Source organism: Pelodiscus sinensis, chromosome 2, assembly GCF_052426305.1.
Source record: "Pelodiscus sinensis isolate ZL-2025 chromosome 2, ASM5242630v1, whole genome shotgun sequence".
In the NCBI taxonomy this organism is placed as follows: Eukaryota; Metazoa; Chordata; order Testudines; family Trionychidae; genus Pelodiscus; species Pelodiscus sinensis.
In genome coordinates this window covers 254,349,458-254,369,202 of record NC_143053.1, presented here as the reverse complement: position 1 = coordinate 254,369,202, position 19,745 = coordinate 254,349,458, and the positions used below count along the sequence as shown (strand labels likewise).

Sequence of the window (19,745 nt, the reverse complement as noted above, 5' to 3'; positions counted from 1 at the left end):
CAGGGTAAATGGCTCTGCAACAGTCCTCGTCTTGGGTAACGAATGGATTGGAAAACTGTTCAAGTAGTCATTAGCAAAAATGTTTCATATTTTATTAATGGTAGGCATAAATCCAAGGTATGTTTTCAAGATCTGTGTTGGTAGAATAAAGGTGCTTTTAACAGAGATTCAAGGAACAAACATTTAAATAAGAGGTTAACTGAACTCAGAAAACATCTTTACTACTATGTTATTTCTGAAGGTGACTAGCCTCACATGAAAAAATACCTACTAATTTTACACAGTATAATATTACATGCTGGGGGTGGTGGTGAAATTCACATAAAAGTTATTTATCCACTCTGGGTCCAATCTTTCTCCCATTTAAGCAAATGGCAAGATTTCCATGGACTTCAATGGAATTCAGGAACATTCCCTATAGCTTTAGAAACTAAAACTTATCTTCATTAGCTCCAAATGGCCTGCTGAAGCTCCATATTTTCTTTTTCACTTTATTTTAGGTCCAATAAAGCTTTGCATTTTATCACAAAGATACTGCTTCACAATTAAAGCAGACTGTTTCTAACAAGATACAATAATGCTAATTCAAGCTAAATCTACACTGGCACTTTTCAGTGCTGTAATTTTCTGTTTCAGGTAGGGATGTTAAAATGTGTTCAATTGTGTAACCAATGATATTTTCTGTGGTTACACAAGTGGGGAGGCAGGCAGGAGCTTCTCCCTATAGAGGCAGCAGCATGAGGGTGGGGAGGAATGGGGGAAAAAGGGCAGGAGGCTCCATGTGCATAACCATAGAGGTTAACTGATAAGCCCAGGCTCACAGGATATAATCATGCTAATTCATGATTGCTAGATACTGTCTAAATCTACATTGGCACTACAGCACTGTAATTTTCTGCCTCGGGTAGGGTGTGACGTAGTGGGGGTACCTGGCTGGGTTCTATGCTGCTGGCTCTGGGGTAACCCCCACTGGCTGCCGTGGGTACCACGACCCAGCAAAACAGGATGAGTCACTATGCAAACCAGTATGGCCAGACACCCCCCATGGAGAGGAACAAAGGAAGGTGGAATGCTGCCCTGGCTGGGGGGCAGGGCTGGAAGAGAGTGTGTTGCTTGCTGTCTGGGAGCATGGAGGAGACAGCCTAGGGAGAGGGGCTGGAGTTTAGGGGCCCAGTCTCCCCCCCATCTCAAGGGGGCCTGAGGCATCCTAGCCCAGCTCTGTGACCAGATTACATCTGTGCTGTGCTGTATCCTGGAGAGGCAATAAACTTCCTCTATTCCACCGGCTGGTGCAGTCTGTTTGTGCCATTTCGGGGTGCAGGAGACGGGGAACCCCAACGCGCCGTCACATAGGGACAAGATACAATTCTGTAAAGCCACAATATAGACTAAGCTATAGCACTGGGAGTTGTGCTCCGAGCACTGTTAGCTACCCCCTCATGGAAGGGGTTTACATAGGGCACTGGGAGATCTCCCTTCCAGTGCTTGTGCCACGGCCACACTGTGGCTACATCTAGATTGCAGGCTTCTTTCCGAAGAAGCTTTTCTGGAAGAGATCTTCCAGAAAAAAAAAAAGTTATTTTGAAAGACAGCATCCACACAGCAAAAGTGCATCAAAAAAAGCGATCTGCTTTTTTCAAAGAAAGCGTCCAATCAATGTGGACACTATCTCACGTTTCAGTTGTGATTACTATGGACGGAGTGGCCACTAGGGCACCTGTGCTTTTTCCTGGAGGCCTCTTCTTTTGAAAAAAGGCTTCTTGCTTGTAGAAAGGGGTTTACTGCTGTCGGAAAAACCCCTTTGTTCTTTCTGCTTTGTCAAAAGAACACAATTGCAGTGTGGACGTAAGTGTAGTTTTTCAAGAGAAACTCTGCAGTGTAGACACACCCTTTAGTAATCAGAAGTCAGCATTGTGATGCCCTACTGAATCTCCTGCGCTGTCAGTGATAACTGTTCAGGTGCATGTGTTGTGTTGGCTGCCTGTGCAAAGTCAATACAGCAGACTCTTGCACCCCCAAAGACCACAAAAATCAGGTAAGGATCAAAGGCACCAGGCCAGGTTTATTGTCAAACAAAGTACAATAATAGTTGTCAGTAGACTCTACCAAACCACTATGCATATGTACCCCCAACAATGGTCCAGCTCAGTCAGCAGGAGGTCCCACTGACCCCTAGGCTGGTCAAAGACGGCTCCTCCGAGACACAACTTTATATACAGGTACAAATAAGTTACACATCAGTCCTAACATACCAAGTTGCCACCCTCTAACATTACCTAGATACTGCCCATCACTCTGTATCTAGTGGTTCAATTAGAACTCCTCTATGTATCATGCTGTTATTTTAGAGACTGTCCTGAATCTGGGTCAGTATGACCCTGTTATCTGTGTAGAGCGTGGGGTAAAGGTGCTTCTTAAAAGGGTGTTACCACACTTCTAAAGGGTGCTTTCAATCTATGCCCAGTACCAATTAGTGTTTTACAGCCAGTGCCTAGTACCAATTACTGCTTTACTGTTTGGACTAAATTACGTGAGCAGGAGCCTGCCTTTTGCTCGCAGTTTACATTTGCTTTATACAGTAAAACTCCAGTTGTCCAGCATCCAGTGGTTCGGCACTCCTGCTAGTCCAGCACCACCTGGAACCCAGAAGTGCTCCAGGCAGCTGGACAATTGGAGCTGCTCTGCCCCGGGCTTCCCCGAGTCAGCCGCTGGACAGTTTCAGTAGTGGCTGACTTGGGGACGCCTGGGGCAGAGCAGCTGGGGTGCTGCTGGGTTGGTCCCGCAGCGCCACCCCCCCAAGCTCCCCAGACCCCTCATAGCCCCCCCTTCTGATAGTCCAGCATATCCGATAATCCGGCCTCCCCTGGGTCCTAAAGGTGCCGTATTATCGGAAGTTTACTGTATTAGGAAAGTCTTGACCATTGTTAGCTAGGCCTCAAACCAGACCTGTGATACATGAGCTTATATTTCAGGCTCTCATCTTATATACTATCAGTTTAAAATGCTGCCATGGCTGTACTTTAAACTTTTAAGGGTACCAAAGCCTCAGCGAAACACTTCACAGAAGACTCAGAAGGGGAGTAGTTCTCTTTTTGCTGATGTGCTCAATCCCAAATTGGGAAAAGCACACATTTGGTGCCATTTACACATCCTTGTCAATGTCCTTCTGCCCATGTGCAAGTGCAAGTGAAAGTGCAATTTCCACAAAGTAACAGATACAAAGACTCATGATTCCAGGTTTTTACTCACCTCATTTCCAACTAAGGACAAACAATCCAGTTAAACAATAATGGCATCTGATTCTTTGTCACCCTTCAACATTTTGAGCTGTTGGTTACAAAATAAATAAAAACAAACAAACAAAAAGCAGCCCTGAATGCCATTTCTATAGTTCTCCAGAACTCATATTCCCTTTAGCTCTGAATTTCCATTACATTCTATGGAACCAGGGGCGGCCCGTCCATATAGACGAACTAGGCAGTCGCCTAGGGTGCCAAGCTAAATGGGGTGCCAAATGGTGGCGCAATATCCTTGAGGGGTTTGGAGGTGGGGGCGCTGATTGAATGGTTTGCCGAGGGCACCAGTTGCTGGCAGCTAGTTTAGGGCTGCCCCTGTATGGAATGGTAGTGGGCACTGAGGCCCAATTCCTCTAGTTCCCCTCCACATAGTTTCCCCCCCTCCACCACTATTGCTAAAGTGACATGCACTTAAAGCAAAGGGCACATGAAGTGAGATGTGTGCTGATTGCACATAACACTGACAGAGAGCCCTGTGCATAGAAGGCACTGCTATGGTTCAGTCAGCACAGCCTGCAAATTCTAGGTATACAAGTGCAGTTAGCAAAACTACCCTATCCCAGAAGACCATCTTGGTTACAACAATCTTGCAGTTCACTGAGATGACAGAGGGCTACTCATATGACCCACTAACTAGCCTAGGTTGCCTATTACTGCTATAGGAGCTCACCCTTATTGCTTAACAGCTTTCACTCTGGGGCAATGTCTACATTGCATCCCTCTTGTGCAAAAGCCTATGCAAATGAAGCATGGATTAGCTTTTGCTGTGCTTCATTTGCACAATTAATTAGGGGCCGGGACCCTTCTTCCTCATTTTTTCAGGAAGAACAGCTCTTGCACAAGAGGGCTTTTTTGCATAAAAAGGAGCTATGTAGACAGCTCCTTTTTGCGCAAAAGCCTCTTGTGCAAAAATGGCCCCTAATTAATTATGCAAACGAAGCATGGCTTTTACACAAGAGGGATGCAATGTAGATGTAGCCTGGGGGAATCTAATTTTATTGCCAATCCTCTTCAGTGGTCAAAGTTTTCAGCTTAATGTTTTATCTGATTACCATCTGTACAACATTAGAACGTATAAAGTGTTATAGGGCTAGGCTTGGAAGGATTAGATTTTTATCAGTGTCGGAAAACGTCAATTTCACCACACAAATAAAAAAAAAATATTTGCATTAATAACTGCCCTTTACAGACAGGCAAAGTTAAAAAACAAACAAAAACAACACCCACCAACACCCCTCCCCCCCCCCGACTGAGAACTTAAGAGTCAATCCAGTGATTGAAACTTCTGAATTAGATTTGGTACAAACAGACTAGAGAATGAATATTAAAAACAGATAAAGATTTGTTGATTTAAGGATATTTTGATATGTGATGTTGAAATCTTGTGTTTGTGATTTATAAAACTTTAGCATTTTACATCTCAATGTCCACCATTTTTCAATAATTTTCTGATCTCTCATAATTTCCTGCAAGTGTGAAAATTCAAATGGATAAAAATAAGAGTATAAAATCCATCATTTTGCACAGTAAAATTTTTAAATCAGTAAAAATTTAAAAAATGCTTAACATACACTCATCTGCTAAAATGATATAAAAATATCAAATTATGCCAAACTTTTGATAAAGTTTTGCATCCGCAACAGCTATTGTTTACTTGTGTTGTTGTTGGATGTTCTGCTTTATATTTTCTATCTGTCATCAATGTGCGCTCTCTGCCCTGGAACTGAACTATTGTTACCACATGGAACCTTCCTTCCCAACAGTGGAAATTACATTTGCTATTGTACTTGTTGAGCAAGGAGGGAAAAAACATTCTACATAGTCATTTGACTAGATCCTGCCCTTGGTTGCACCTGACCAGCCAACTGTAGGAGTGTACTAGAGCGATAGATACAGCCCTCTGTTCCAGAAGGTTGTTGAACTAGGGATGTAATAGTGTAGTCGATTAACCGATAAGCAAAAGCTTATCGGTTAATGCTATAGATTACACGCATATTCCCCCCCCCCCCCCGGCCGCACAGCCAGTAAATTTTTTAGCAGGTTGGCCAGCAGACCAGCTCAGTCCTGACTTGCAACAGGTCCAGGACCTACCCCTGCTGTGGCTCTGCATTTAAAATGTATTATGAACCAGGCATGCAGGCAGCCTGGCTCAGTTCTGGCTCACACTAGGCCTGGGAGCTCAGACCCCCTCCCAGACAGGGGCTGCTGCCTCGCTTTCAGAGGCAGCAGCACAGGGCAACAGGCAGCCGGTCTGAAAGGAGAACTGTTTTTTAAACTGACTCCCCTCATGGACCAGGTCCTGCCTGGCACCCTGCACTGCTGCCTCTGATACAGAGGCAGCAGTGTGGAAAGGCAGGGGGCTCCCTGGGAGTGAGGCAGGAGTGCACTGGCTGCCAGCCTTGCCCCCAGGGACTATAGAATAGTCAACTAACCAATCAGAATTCATGAGGTTACTTGACTATTCAATAAACTGATATTTAACATCCCTATCTTGAACCATTTCATGGTTTGAATCACATTTTAATGCAGAGCTCATGTAAGGGATCAAATGCCCACACATTCATGATTGCAGAGAATCCCCATATACGAGCACATATTCTACTGCAGCTGCTTACATGGGAAAGTAATAATTGTAAAATATTTAAAGTAAGTTTAAGTCCCTCCCGCCCCCAATGTGATTTAGCAGTTAGAAGGAGAAGCCAGAAAAATAAGAGAGAGTTCTTTACAGACCCACCACTAAGCAGTCATGGACCATCTTTTGAGGACCTCTGCTCTATTGAATATGCACTTTGCAAAATTCATTATTTTAACTGCTTATTTGCCAGTTAATAAAACAAATATTTAAGAAAGGAAAAGACTAAAAGTTAGAGAAAACAGAATAGTAAAAAATGTGGCAAACCTTCCCATCAGTTCAGTTACCAGTAGAGTTGCCAACTTTGTAATATTTAAAAACCAGACACTCCACCCTTCCAGAAACATCTTGTCTCTGCACCCCCCATTTCCTCCTGGCATTCAAGGTCCTGCTTCTGACCCTAAGGCTTCACCACCACTTGCTTCTCTTCTACTCTCCCGTCACTTGCTGCTTTCCTTCTTTCCGCTCCTCGGTCCTGGCTGGGAGGGACTGGCCTGAAGAACCAGGGCTGGAAGCTGTAGCTGCCCAATGCAAGTAGTAAGTGACCTTAGCTAAGTAGGGGCTGGCACAGGTTAGTGACCAGGTGCCTCCCTGCCCTGATTTTGGGTATTCAGTCAGTAGATCTGACCAGACACTGTCAAGTCCCCCATTCAATTGGATTTTCCAATCGAACACTAGGCACTTGGCTGCTCTGGTTATCTAGCAGCATTCACTGAAAACAGATGTTATTATGTATACTACAACACAGTATTCTCCATGTAACAGCTGATCATACAAAACAAAGTTTTACTGCCCCCCCTCCCCTCCCACCTTTAACTCTCCCTAACTGTTCGTATGTAGACACAATTGGGCAGTGTTAAAATCAACACTATAGAACTTGGAGTATTTATTTTAATCCCACCCCGACCCCAGGCAAGAAATTCTACATCATGAAGTTAAAAAAGGGGCACAAATCAGATATTTATAACTCTTTGCAGGCCACCTTTAAGCAAGGTATTGAACAAGATGCCTATGATTGAACAAGATCTCTATGATTTTTCTGACCTGTTGATAATGTTTTTAAGCAGATGACTCCACTATTTGTTCCCTGTCTCCATGAGCTGGCTCCAACTTCAGATGAAGCATCAGTCTCCATTTGGTTTATAGTGAATAATCTCTTATAAATTTCACCTCTCATCTTTCATGTGGCATAGAAGCAATAGAAAGGAAAGTATTATACATTTGTTTTCCCTTCCAGGAGCTAAAAAATGAAGCCTGTATCTTGTGTGCTACAAATTACTCTAAATTGTTGAAGTTTGAACTGCATTTTGGTCTTTGGCCATACTAACATGTGTGGTTGGTACTTTCACTGTTGGTATCTCTGTCATTTGGACTATACTTAATGGACTTTTACCATTTATTTCCACATAATATGGAAATATACCATTTCTCAGAACTAGAAGGGACCTTGAGAGGTCATTGAGTCCAGTCCCCTGCCCTCACAGCAGGACTAAGTACCATCCCTGACAGATTTGCCCCAGATCCCTAAATGGCCCCCTCAAGGATTGAACTTACAACCCTGTGGTTAGCATGCTAATGCTCAAACCACTGAGCTATCCATCCCCCAATTACTAAAGAAGCCCAATCTCTAAATGTGATCTAGAGCTCTTTGAAGCTCTAACTTCTATCAAAAATTCTGTGAATGACCATGCTCTGTCCCTGGTGAAGTGGTCAAAGATTCCACATGTCAAAAATCTCCATTTTCTGCAATGAAACAGTCTCTCTCTAATATAGGTGCGTTGATATTTTAGAATGTTTTTTTAAATGTATTTTTGGTATAGTCAATGTTCTTTTATATGTCTGTTCCTCCCTGGCATGAATCATTGATAGCTCAAATTCAATTGATGCTCAAGGTTTAAACAGAGGAGCTACAAGGATAGGTCCAACACATGCTTGAGTTGAATTCAGTGTGATAAATGTCTTCTTAAACAAAAGCTTTTCCTCCAGTCAGTAAAATGTGTGTGGTCCATATTCTCAGATGGGTTTGATGGTGACTGAATGGAAAATCAGTTCTCATAAAATTTTTGCCACAGTAGTTATATGCAGATGTTGTGAGTTCGTAAGTGATTAGTAAGTCTTGGTTTCTCAGTAAAGCTTTTCTGGCATTCTGTACATTTATAAGGTCTCTCTCCTGTATGAGTTCTCTGGTGTCGAATAAGATCGGCATGGCGACCAAAGCTTTTTCCACAGTCTGTACATATGTATGATGATACTGGACTCTTTTTTGCATGAATTCGCTTGTGTTTTAGAAGGCCTATCTTCAACTTAAAAGTTTTCTTACATTCTGTACATAGGTATAGTCTCTCTCCTATGGGTGTTTCCTGATAGAAAAGGATCTCTCTGAATTTATTGCCATCTCCTTCATCCGAAGTAGTGTTACCCATTCTGTTTCCAGTAAGATTCCCTGGCTCTGTTTCTGTTCTCCAACGACTCTCACAAGTCATTCCCCTGTCAGAAGTTTGGAAAACCAGGTCTTCTGAGCTTGAAAATGATCTATGCAATTCCATATTTTCTGGAGCGTCCTCATTATCCTGCACTTCAGTTTTGATCACAATCCCATTATCCTCTGAAATAAAGAGCATCCAAACATTCATTTCATCTGCTTGGAAAAAGGAGATCTAAGAATAAAACAGTCCTGATCCATAATTAACAAAATGTGTTTAGGTCATATTGTTCTGGGGAGAGCGTGAGGAAGAGACATAAAAGCCAGAAAAAATGATAACTTATTGGACCCATAAATAGTGTATGTCACTCAAACTTTTGCATATAAAATGCCTCTTGAACTTCCAATTTCTGAAGTTTAAAGAATTTAGGTTAAAAGAACTCCACTCTAGGTTATCTATTCTATCTCCCTGAATTGTAACAGGATTTATTTGACTTCCTAAGCTATCCCTAGTAGAAGCCATGAGTATGGCCAGAAGTGATTCTACAATTTTAGTACCCTCAAAATCCACCTGTGCCCTTCTATTGTTACTGACAAAACCATTGTCCATACCTTTGCCATCACACTTTGATTTTTTGTAATTTCCTCTGTGGCCCCCTCGAGTCTAACCCCTTCCACTCCACTCCCTGCAAAAAGCCACTGCTAATGTCATTTTTCTCCGTCACTTAAACTGAATTACTTAACTCCGACCCCCTTCACTGTCTTCCTCTTAAAAAAACAAAAACAAAACGAAACAAAAAACCCCTACATTAAACAGAAATATATCCTTACCTTCAAGGCATTTAGATCATCCTCCCCCCGCCCCACTCCCTCTCTATATTTCCCATGCTTCTCCCTGTTCCCTCACCTTACTGCTACCTTTTCCTTTAGCACTGTTCCTTAGAGTCCCCCTATATGTGGGGCATCATCCCTTTTCTTTGGCAAGCACTTTCTCGACTCTTTCAGACCTTTTATTGAAACACCTCATGGAATTTTTCCTGCCTCATGTGCCTTATTAATAATTCTTCGCCACCACCAACTGTCCTGAATTATTTTTCTACATCACTCAACCATTATGTTAATAATGATGGTCATACAAGTACCAAAGAGAGGTTTCTTTTTAGACCACATGTTCTGTAGGAAAGGGCATGTGTCATACTATTTGTTTAATAATGATTAAGTACATTTTTTATCAGTAGGGATGTAAATGGTTAATCAATAAGAGCTAGAGCAGCTCCCTGCCTGCCCCATGCAGGGATCTGCCCCAGCCCCATGGGCCCACCAGAGCAGCCTCTATCCGCAGTGGGCCTGGCCTCTCTGCTGCATGCTACACGCTGGCTTCCCAGAAACAGGCTGGCAGGGAAGCCAGCTGCAGAGCCTGCAGCAAAGCCTCCCTGGGAGAGGGGCTGGCAGGGGCTGTGGCTTCACTGCGGGCTCTGCAGTATAAAGCTCAAATAAGATTATTTAAGCTTTACACTGACAGCATGTAACTGCTAAAAGTCATAGCAGTTACAGTTTTTTACATCCCTAATCAGTGTGATTTTTAATCTTAAAAAAATGTTAGTCATATGTATTAGTTACACATAACATTACACATAGTAATAACACACTTAATCCAAGCAGTCAGAAATAGGGTGATGAAAGGAGAGAAACTGCCTTGTATCACAAAGTTCATTGGTTCCCATATCTACAATGGGTTCACGACAATTTCTGGTTATACAATAGCTCTATAAGAAAAAAGACAAAGCTATAGGAGTTCATCATGATGGTTTTTCTTGCCATCTTTAAGTCATTTACTCTTCCAGAGATGTCTTAATCCATTACTCACCTATGCTAGGATTCACAGACATTTCTCTTTTCTCCAAGCCCTGCCGAGCCTTGATATGTAGCTCTTCTCTTGACTGAATATCATGTTTGGAGACTGAATAGTTTGGACAGAAAATTAAAAAAAATGCCCATGATATCTTAGATATTTTTCAACTTCAAAGAATGTCACATTATCTGACACTAAGATACTTACATTGCAGAGGTAGTAGATAAACGGAGCAGAAGCAACAGTGTTAAAGGTGTCCATTTTTGAGCCTGTTTATATTTTCAGCTTATGAGATTTTTGGCCTACCTATTTGTGTGTGTCAAAATCACTGTTTTCAGGAATATCTGTTAAAGGCAGTGGCTTTGACCTGTCCAGGAAAACCAAGGGACTGAAATGTAAGTTCTGCCCCTTGCAAATGGAAATAGATTTTTCTTCTCCATCCCCACACAACTCCTCTGTACTGACAAATGGTATATGTATCATCTAGACATGTTAAAATTAGATTAATCGGCTAATCGAATTGTCAATGGAATTTCCATCAACTATTTGATTAGTCAATAAGAGTGCTTCTGCTTTGAAATGTACCAAGAGCCTGCCCAGCTGTTGCTACATTTCAAAGGCAGAAGTGCTGTGCAGCATTCTGCTTTTGAAATGTGCAAGAGCCCCAGCAGAAGCTCTTGTGCATTTCAAAGATTGAAACACTGTGTGAAGCCTGGCCCCAACAGGAGTCCTGCCACAGGCCCCAGGCTCCATGTGGCGCTTCCACCTTTGAAATTTACAAGAGCCCTAGCGGGGACTCTTGTACTTTTCAAAGGTGGAACTCCGCCACTGCGCCCCTGCTCCCTCCCTCAGAGCTGGAGGGAAACCGGCACCTCCTCCTCTTCTCCCCACTAGCTGCCTCTTTCCGACGGAGGCAGCAAGGGGGAGGGGTGGCAAATGACTAGTCACTTACATACCTAGTACCATGCCTACAGAGCATGCTCTAACTCTGGGGCTGGCAAGATTTGGCCTGCCACGCCTTTTAATTTAGCCCATGGCACACCCTGCCTGTAAGGATATGACCTTTTTCTGGAGCCATATGGGAAGGCCTGTAGGCATAATGGAAGGTCTAAAACTTAGGGCCTTCATCTGCAGCCAGACTGAAAGAATAGTAGCCATCAGCTGTAAAGCAGGAGTCACAGACTCACATTCCATCTAAATTGCATTAAAATAGTGTAATACCAGGCTGTTAAAAAGACAGCACCCACTATTACCAAATAAACAGATTTCAAGATGGGTAAAGAAAATGTAAAAGCATTTCATCTGTCAAGAAACTCCTTAGAAATAGTAGGGATTCTGGAATCCTCATTCTAGGATTATGGTCCTCACTTCCCTGTTGCTAGTCTGTATGCTTTCTGGTTTTTTTAATTGTTTCTGTTTGCCGTATAATTAATTTTAGTAGGTGTAAATCAATTAAGGTGATGGGGTATGATTGGTTAGATAATTCTATTACAATAGGTTAGGACTGGTTAGTAAAATTTTAGTAAAATAATTTATTATGGTCTAGCTTAGCAGGAACCAAATTTCAGTATATACATTGGGGGCCCAAAAGGAAGTTCTTTGGAAACCAACTCCAGAACACAGCTCCACGATCAGAGCTGCCAGACCCCAACCTTGTGCTAGTACTATGCAGAAACTGGAGTCCCCCAGATCCTGACTGGCCATCAAAACAAGTTAATTGTCTTATTGGAAGTGGTTAGTGCGTGCATTCTGCTGAGGACCAAATGTGTGCCCAAAACTTCAATGGGGGGAGGCGGGGAGTACATGATTAGAAGTAAAAAACAGATGTTAATTTATGAGTAATCCTGCAAGACATAAGAAAGGATTTGCAGATTACTGTTAATAAAGATCCTGCAGAAAAATAGAATGTTTGCTAAGAAACTCAGGGAGAATCCCGATTGCACTACATGTAGTAAGCCACCTGGCAGTTTGTAAGTCAGCTGAAAGTCCAGATTCTCTTCAAGAGGAAGACCATACACCCCTAATCTTTTCCACTGCCATTTTTTTTGTCTTAGAGTTTGCATACGGATTAGAAAAGATATAATCACAGATGATAACTACTTAAATACTTCATTTTTGACATCCTTTACTGAAGCAAAATACAGGACTATGTAGCACTTTAAAGACTAACAAGATGGTTTATTAGATGATGAGCTTTCGTGGGCGAGACCCACTTCCTCTGATCAAAGGTACCTTACCCATTACAAAGATAGCTTCCCCAATTATCACCTCTAATACCATTAACTCACAGACACCTACCCTTCCCCACCTCTAATATCAACTCACAGACATTTACCTTCCTTTCTCCCCCCCGTATCACCCCTTCTGTTCTGAAATGTGATTTGTCCGTTTCATATGTGTTCATTTTTTTTAATTGTATCCTTTGGTATATATGGTTGTGACTATTTTCTTCCACTATTTGATCTGAGGAAGTGGGACTGGCCCACGAAAGCTCATCATCTAATAAACCATCTTGTTAGTCTTTAAAGTGCTACATAGTCCTGTTTTTTGTTTCAGCTACACCAGACTAACATGGCTACATTTCTATCCCTTTACTGGAGGAGTGTTTTATTCATAACACACATGGAAAATAGCATCTGTGCATGCGGATTCAACATATATGCTATTTAGTTGTGTAAGCATTTTTCACTGCAGAAAGGCAGTGGATGTACAGGCACTAGAAGCATGACTGTGTTTAGCAATGTTCTTTTACCGAAAAAAACATATGGAGTCGATCTTTTATCAAAAGGTTCTGGAGAACCTAAGCAATGATTAACCAGCAATCAAAAGTTTGAGAAAACTGTTAGGCTGGCTTCTGTCTAAGAACTGTACATATCTCAAGTTCTAGAGAATGGCGTGAAAACTGACCGTTACCCAGAGAGATTAAAGATTCATAATTGTCCTTTATCACTTTTTTGTAAAGCTCTTTTTGCCACTCTTCTAAATTCTTCCCTTCAGGAGCTGCAACAGTATCAAAAGTCCCTGGGACCTGAAACAGAAAGTATTACATACTTAGTATCATTGATTACATCCTGACAAGGATATTACTGAGAATATTAAATGAACAGTTAGTTGCTGGGTGTTTCTGATGGCACTGATGCTACTATATATATCACCCATTTGCAAAAAGGAATTAGATAATTCTACTGCTATTTCTATGTCTCTCACAAAGTCAGCATAATATATCAAGGTGGTATTCCTTAACTCCTTACTGAAGTCATGATTTCTCAAGCAAAAGAATCAAGAGAGACACATTGATCAATAAAGTCATCTTGACCAACCTCTGAAAGTCAATGCAGTTCTCTTCAATACATTATTGAGTGCTTTCTTTGTCCACAGTATTTTAAATGAGTCAAGCTATGAGGCAACTCCACAGTTTAATTGATCTGACTGCCAAGATTTCTTTTCCATAACGGACCTAAACTTTTCCTTTACTCTTTTATAATACCTTACTTCTAGGTACACTGCCTTGCACCACACTAAGTAATTCTTCGCCCTCTTTAGAAAATTATACCTTTCAAATATTGGCAGACTAGGGACGCAAAATCCCATTTAACTTAGGGATGTTAAATAGTGGTTAGGAAGCTAATCGAGTAATTGATGGAATTTTGCCGCTGCTCTGCTTTTTCAATGTAGTGAGAGCTACCAGGCAGCAAGTTTAAAACAAACAAAAGGAAGTTTCTCTTCACACAGTGCACAGTCAACCTGTGGAACTCCTTGACAGAGGATGTTGTGAAGGCCAGGACTTTAACAGGGTTCAAAAAAAAGAATTAGATAAATTCATGGAGGTTAGGTTCATCAATGGCTATTAGCCAGGATGGGTAGGAATGGTGTCCCTAGCCTCTGCTTGTCAGGGGCTGGAAATGGAGGACAGGAGAGGGAGCACATGAGGAGTTCATTTTCTGTTCACTCTCTCTGGGGCATCTGGAATTGGCCACTATTGTAAGACAGGATACTGGGCTAGATGGACCTTTGGTGTGACCCAATATGGCCATTCTTATTGTCAAGAACTCCTCCTAAACAGTAAGATCATGACATTTAATACACAGTTTCCTCTTATAACTTTTTCAGTACTACACTGAAAAAGAAGAGGCACAGCATCTGGGATCCAGTGGGAGCCGGGAGTGCTCAGTCCCGGCTTGCACCATTTCCCCCCACTGTGCGTCTGCCTCCCCTGCCCCTCACAGAGACGGTGCTGGATGGAACCAGCTTTTAAGCTGGCTCCCCCCAGCTCCGGCTCCTGCTCTCCTGCCTTGCTGCTTCTGATACAGCCTCTGTTTAACCCAGAGGTGGGGAACCTAAGACCTAGGGGCCAGATGCAGCCCCCAGCTTGCCTGGGTCCAGCCCTGAGGCTCAGGGTCCCCCCCACCCCAGCACTTGGGAACCTGCACTGGCACTCCAGCCCTTTCTCTCTGCCCCAGGAGTGGAGCACTCAAAATCTACTAGGCTGGCCCCACCCCATAGACTCTGGTGTGTGAGGAGAGTGTGTGGAGTGTCTTTCTGCTTCTCAGTCGGGGGCCACATCAGTGACAGTTTGGGTTTTGTTTCGTTTCATCACTTGTGTGAGGCCCCCCCAACTGATTCTTCTGTGGGTCAGCAGCCCTCGATCCAAAAAAAGGTTCCCCATCCCTGGTTAACCCACTAAGTGGGTTCCTAGGTGGGGCTGCCAGCTCCTGGCCTGTGAGGGCTGGGAGTTGGGAGTCCTATGCTCCAGTGGGGCTGGAGCAGTCCTTTGCCTGTGGCAGGCCATGGGCATGGAGGAGTTCCTGGTAACAGTTACCCAGTAAGCATTACTCAATAAATGTGATGCTTACTGGGTAACTGGTTACCTGTCCACATTCCTATTGCAGAGTGGTACATCACTTCTTCACTAAATACATTTAAAAAAAAAATCTTTCCTTATAAATCAAACCCTCCGACCCTTTAGTCTATTTGGTTGCTCCTTTTTGAATTCCCTCCAACTCATCTAGACCCTTATGATTTGAGATAACCAGAGCAAGTGCAGTATTATAGCTGCAGTTTCTTAAGTTCTTTTCCTCTTCCATGTCTCAGATAGGAAGTGCCTTTTTTGGTCTTGAATCTTGTGCAATGCCCACAACTTCCACAGAGATTAAACAATTTCTGACATTTTTGCTAGTATTCTTCCCCTCCAGTTATAAGCATAAAATTTTAAAAGTAAAAACATTAATGAAAAGCTAGTGGAAATACATTCAAGACTGCTAATGACATATCTGGCCTGTAGTCCCCCCCCCCCCCCCACAATTAATTTTAATGTTAAAAAGGACACACTACATGTAAAATTGTATGAATACTTGCCTGATCACTATTATTGTTGCAGGACAGCTTTTATCCATTTGGAAATTTGTGAGTGAACACTCTGCCTTTTTGTACTGTCTTTCATTTGAATTGGTATCTAAGCATTTAACTAGTATTGATAGTACAACATATGGACCCAGTTTTACAAACCAATAGTCAAATGAGTATTCATTTTTAAATTAGCAAACTATTCCATAAGTAAACTCTACTCAGATGTGGGTTTGTAAGATCTGGCCTTAAGCAGATAAAACTCATGTACAAGATACCAAACTGAACCTTAGCTACTGTTTAACAGTTCTCAGCAAGGTCTACCTGGATCTGAAGAAAAGATCTGTGTAGCTCAAAAGCTTTCACCAACATACTGGTACAATAAAAACAAAATCTTCCCATTTTGTCTAATATACAGAAACCAACAGTGCTTCAATACTAGACCCAATAAATGCGTACAGTATAAGCTTTATACTACAAAATAGTCAGCCCAAAGAAATTGAGATTATTCACATGAGTAAGGACAACTCACTCATATGAGCACAGTTTTGCAGGATCAAGATTCATCTTAGAGTAGGAAGTAAAGAAGAGCATGGTATCCAATTGAAATGCCAGACAGAAATTTTTACTTGGGCAGAATGCTATTACACAAGCTGAAACAGGATCAAGAGAAGGGTACTGAGATATTTTCTGGATTTACAAGAACTCAGCAACCATATGCCTTCTAACTCCAAGGTATACAATGATTAAAGTAGCAATTCAAAAGGAAAAGTGCACTCTACTGAATTATTTGTATTTTTTATTTCCTGCAGCACTGAGGGGTTCCCTTGAAGAATTCTCATCCAAGTATTCTCTTATTATGCCCTCTTAATTGAGCAGAAATAATCAGAAGATATAATATTGAAAATTACCTTCAAATTTTCAGGATTCCGGATTCGTTTTCGAGTTTTATTACTTATTCCACCACAGAAACTTTGAGGTGTTCCAACAAGCCAATTTCCATCTTCACCCAAAATGAATTTTTTGGGCACTGCTTCTTTCAGTAGGCGTCGGTTTTTTCTAATTTTTAGAGGATCAATTTCAAAGGAACTGTCCTCAAAATGTTTAGAACATAGTCGTTGGTGTTTTGACGGAGTTCCCATTTCCCGACCCATATTGTGAATCCACTGCTTCAAAAGAGGTTTGTTATGCAAAGGAAAACCATAGAAAGTAACTGTATTGTTCTTATATACGCCACTTGTAGCATTTTGACAGTTCAAAGCTGAGCAATAAACCATTGTAAAGTGAGCAGAAGCAGCAAAACTAAAACAATAATATGATGCCAAGAGGTCAGTTTGAAGGGTTTAAAATAAACTATTGCTTTAATATGAAGAGTAGCAGATATATGCACCTCAACAACATACAATACTGTAAAATACAGGAAAAGATTAAGTTCTCAGTGAAGCAAAATGTAGTCGTGGAGCTAGACTTCAATATAGGAGACATGTGGCCCTCAGCATAGCTGACATCTGTAAAATACAGAGAAAAGTCAGGCTCCTGCTTTCTTAAATAATATACTGGTCTTAAACATATACTGGTATACAGTTTCCACAACTTCAAGTACCTATTTACACCTCTGAAGTAAAGTGTTCCTTTTAAAACAACATAATTTAATATTATTTTGCATATCTCCCAAGTATTAAACACCCCTACATTACGAATACAAACAAATATATGCTATCCATCAGTATATAGTCTTAGGATTTTGCCATATTCAGGAACAAAAAGGTATTATAACATTAGGGTTACACAGAAGGCAGCAACAGAAGGGTGATGTACAATGTCCAAAAGCAAAGCAAAACAAAAACGAAAACCAAATCACACAGGCTACGTCTACACTGGCCCCTTCTTTGGAAGGGGCATGCTAATTTTGAAAGTGGGAATAGGGAAATCCGCGGGGGATTTAAATAAACATGGCCGCCGCTTTTTTTCCAGCTTTGGGAAAAGCCGGAAAAAAGCGTCTAGACTGGCCCGATCCTCCGGAATAAAGCCCTATTCTGGAGGATCTCTTATTCCTACTTCAAGGAATAAAAGATCCTCCGGAATAGGGCTTTATTCCGGAGGATCGGGCCAGTCTAGACGCTTTTTTCCAGCTTTTCCCAAAGCCGGAAAAAAAGCGGCGGTCATGTTTATTTAAATCCCCCGCGGATTTCCCTGTTCCCACTTTCAAAATTAGCATGCCCCTTCCGAAGAAGGGGCCAGTGTACACATAGCCACAAGGAAATGTTAGCTTGATACCTGTCAAGAAAAGAAGAAGACTTTGAGATTTCCTTCTTCAGTGTGCAACCACAGGAAGAATATATGAGCAGAGCCCTGCATATATGCAGCTATCACATCTGCAGATTTGCAGGGTTCTAGGAACAGATTTTGTATTGAAACAAAAGACAGGACTATGTAGCACTTTAAAGACTAACAAGATGGTTTATTAGGTGATGAGCTTTTGTGGGCCAGACCCACTCACTTCCTCAGACCAAATTGTGGAAGAAAATTGGCATTGGTCCCTGTGGCTCATTTTTGCAGATATTGATAGAAATGCTATACTTAGATCCCTGCTAATTTGTGAATGCAGAGATCTGTGGAGCATTTCTGCACACATGGATTGCAACTTGTACCTGCGCAAGGTTCTATATATGGGAAACCCAGGGGGAGGGAGAAGGTCTTAGGAGAATTAGGCTGGCATGCAGGAGCACAAGTATATGCGGATGCACAGGGAAGGGTGGACAATACATCAGCTGCGAATTAGCGTTTTAGATGGGGCCCAAGGCACGTGTGAGGGCAAAGACAATGTGGAGAGAGGAGCAGCTAGAAGGGAAAGGGCTGGGGACGCCTTATGCAAACCAATTTAACCCGTTCGGGGGGGGGGGGCCTTCCTGTGGGATACATCTCTGAACCATTCCCACATTCCTGACCTGCAGCTCTGGGGTGGGGGCAAAGCAGCTGCAGCCCCCGCTCACCGCCTTGATGCATGATGGGGGGGGGGCGCTACACCGCCACCCCAATGCGTTGCGGGAAATCCACTGCCCCCCCCACGCAGGGCATGGCGGGCAGAGACCAGGCCCTCTCAGAATTACTGGGGGGGGGGCATCCCTCCCATTGCCCCGGCGCATCATGGGAAGCGCCCCCTCCCCCCCCGGCTGCACGGGATTGTCTCACCTCCGCTGCCGGGCAGCCACCTTCGCCCTCTCAGGCCCGCCCTTTATCCCGGACCCACCCACCTTCCCTGTGCCCCCCTCAGCGCGCGCCGCTGCAGCCGTTTATAACGGCCCCGTTCTGCGCCCAGCGCGCACCAATGGGAGGCGGCCGAGCAGCCGTGACGAGAGCAGGGAAACGATTAGGGGATGCCGCGAGGACAACGACCAATCAACAGCGACGCCACGCGCCCTGCCATAGTAACCGAGCTCACGAACCGCGCCGCAAAGCTTCAGACTTACCCGAAGTGCGACTGTATTCTCCCGTTCGCCCCTTTGATTGGTCAATTTCTTCCGGCTCCCGTCTACTGGCTGATGATCGACGGCCTGAGGAACCAATCAGCCTCCCTATTTAGCGCTTTACCCCTCCAATCATCAGTTGGTGGGCCGCTCTCTTCCTAGCATTCCTATTGGCTCAGAGATGGCAGAGCCTAGTTCTGATTGGTGGAGAGAGCTGTCGCTCTTGCTAGGAGCCCGGGATGGTTGCTAACAGGGTGAGAACCAGTGCATGCTGGGAATGTATAGTCCAAAAACCGCGGCGGGAAACACTGGGACTTTGTCGTGTCATTCTCCTGCCGCGCTTACTGGTAGGTGTCTCCCTCAGGCACGCGCACCTCGCCCGCCTCCCACCACCCCCAGTCACACCCAGCCCCCCCGTCACACTCAGTGCCCCTGAGCCCCCAGTCACACCCAGCCCCCCCGTCACACCCAGCCCCCCCGTCACACTCAGTGCCCCTGAGCCCCCCAGTCACACTCAGTGCCCCTGAGCCCCCCAGTCACACCCAGCCCCCCAGTCACACTCAGTGCCCCTGAGCCCCCAGTCACACCCAGCCCCCCAGTCACACTCAGTGCCCCTGAGCCCCCCAGTCACACCCAGCCCCCCAGTCACACCCAGCCCCCCAGTCACACTCAGTGCCCCTGAGCCCCCCAGTCACACCCAGCCCCCCAGTCACACTCAGTGCCCCTGAGCCCC

General features: G+C 43.5%; 1 protein-coding gene across 4 annotated transcripts; it reads right to left on the bottom strand.

Annotated features, from left to right (window-relative positions):
* Positions 1–2,036: 2,036 nt before the first annotated feature.
* On the bottom strand, positions 2,037–19,142 carry LOC102445153 (zinc finger protein 212). Of its 4 annotated transcripts, none has more exons than XM_075919781.2 (5): positions 19,016–19,142; positions 16,457–17,053; positions 13,110–13,230; positions 10,218–10,310; positions 2,037–8,533 (listed from the first exon to the last, which is right to left on the bottom strand). In XM_075919781.2, exons 2-5 carry the CDS (start codon positions 16,820–16,822, stop codon positions 8,004–8,006), a joined length of 1,110 nt encoding a protein of 369 aa, XP_075775896.1. In that variant the 5' UTR covers positions 16,823–17,053; positions 19,016–19,142; the 3' UTR covers positions 2,037–8,003. The 4 variants fall into 4 exon arrangements, with proteins under 4 accessions (XP_075775896.1, XP_075775898.1, XP_075775894.1 ...); XM_075919783.2 differs by lacking the exon at positions 19,016–19,142 and adding an exon at positions 18,738–18,969 and having other exon boundaries at positions 13,116–13,230; XM_075919779.2 differs by lacking the exon at positions 19,016–19,142 and adding an exon at positions 18,738–18,968.
* Between the last annotated feature and the right edge of the window lie 603 nt (positions 19,143–19,745).

Excerpts from the sequence above, each read along its gene's own strand:
- LOC102445153 (XM_075919781.2), bottom strand. The coding sequence starts at position 16,822 with ATGGTTTATTGCTCAGCTTTGAACTGTCAAAATGCTACAAGTGGCGTA. Across the intron at positions 10,311-13,109 it reads TTTAATCTCTCTGGGTAACG|TCTCCAAACATGATATTCAG; the intron begins GTCAGTTTTCAC and ends CAAACTATTCAG. Across the intron at positions 8,534-10,217 it reads GTCTGTGAATCCTAGCATAG|AGGATAATGGGATTGTGATC; the intron begins GTGAGTAATGGA and ends TCTTTATTTCAG.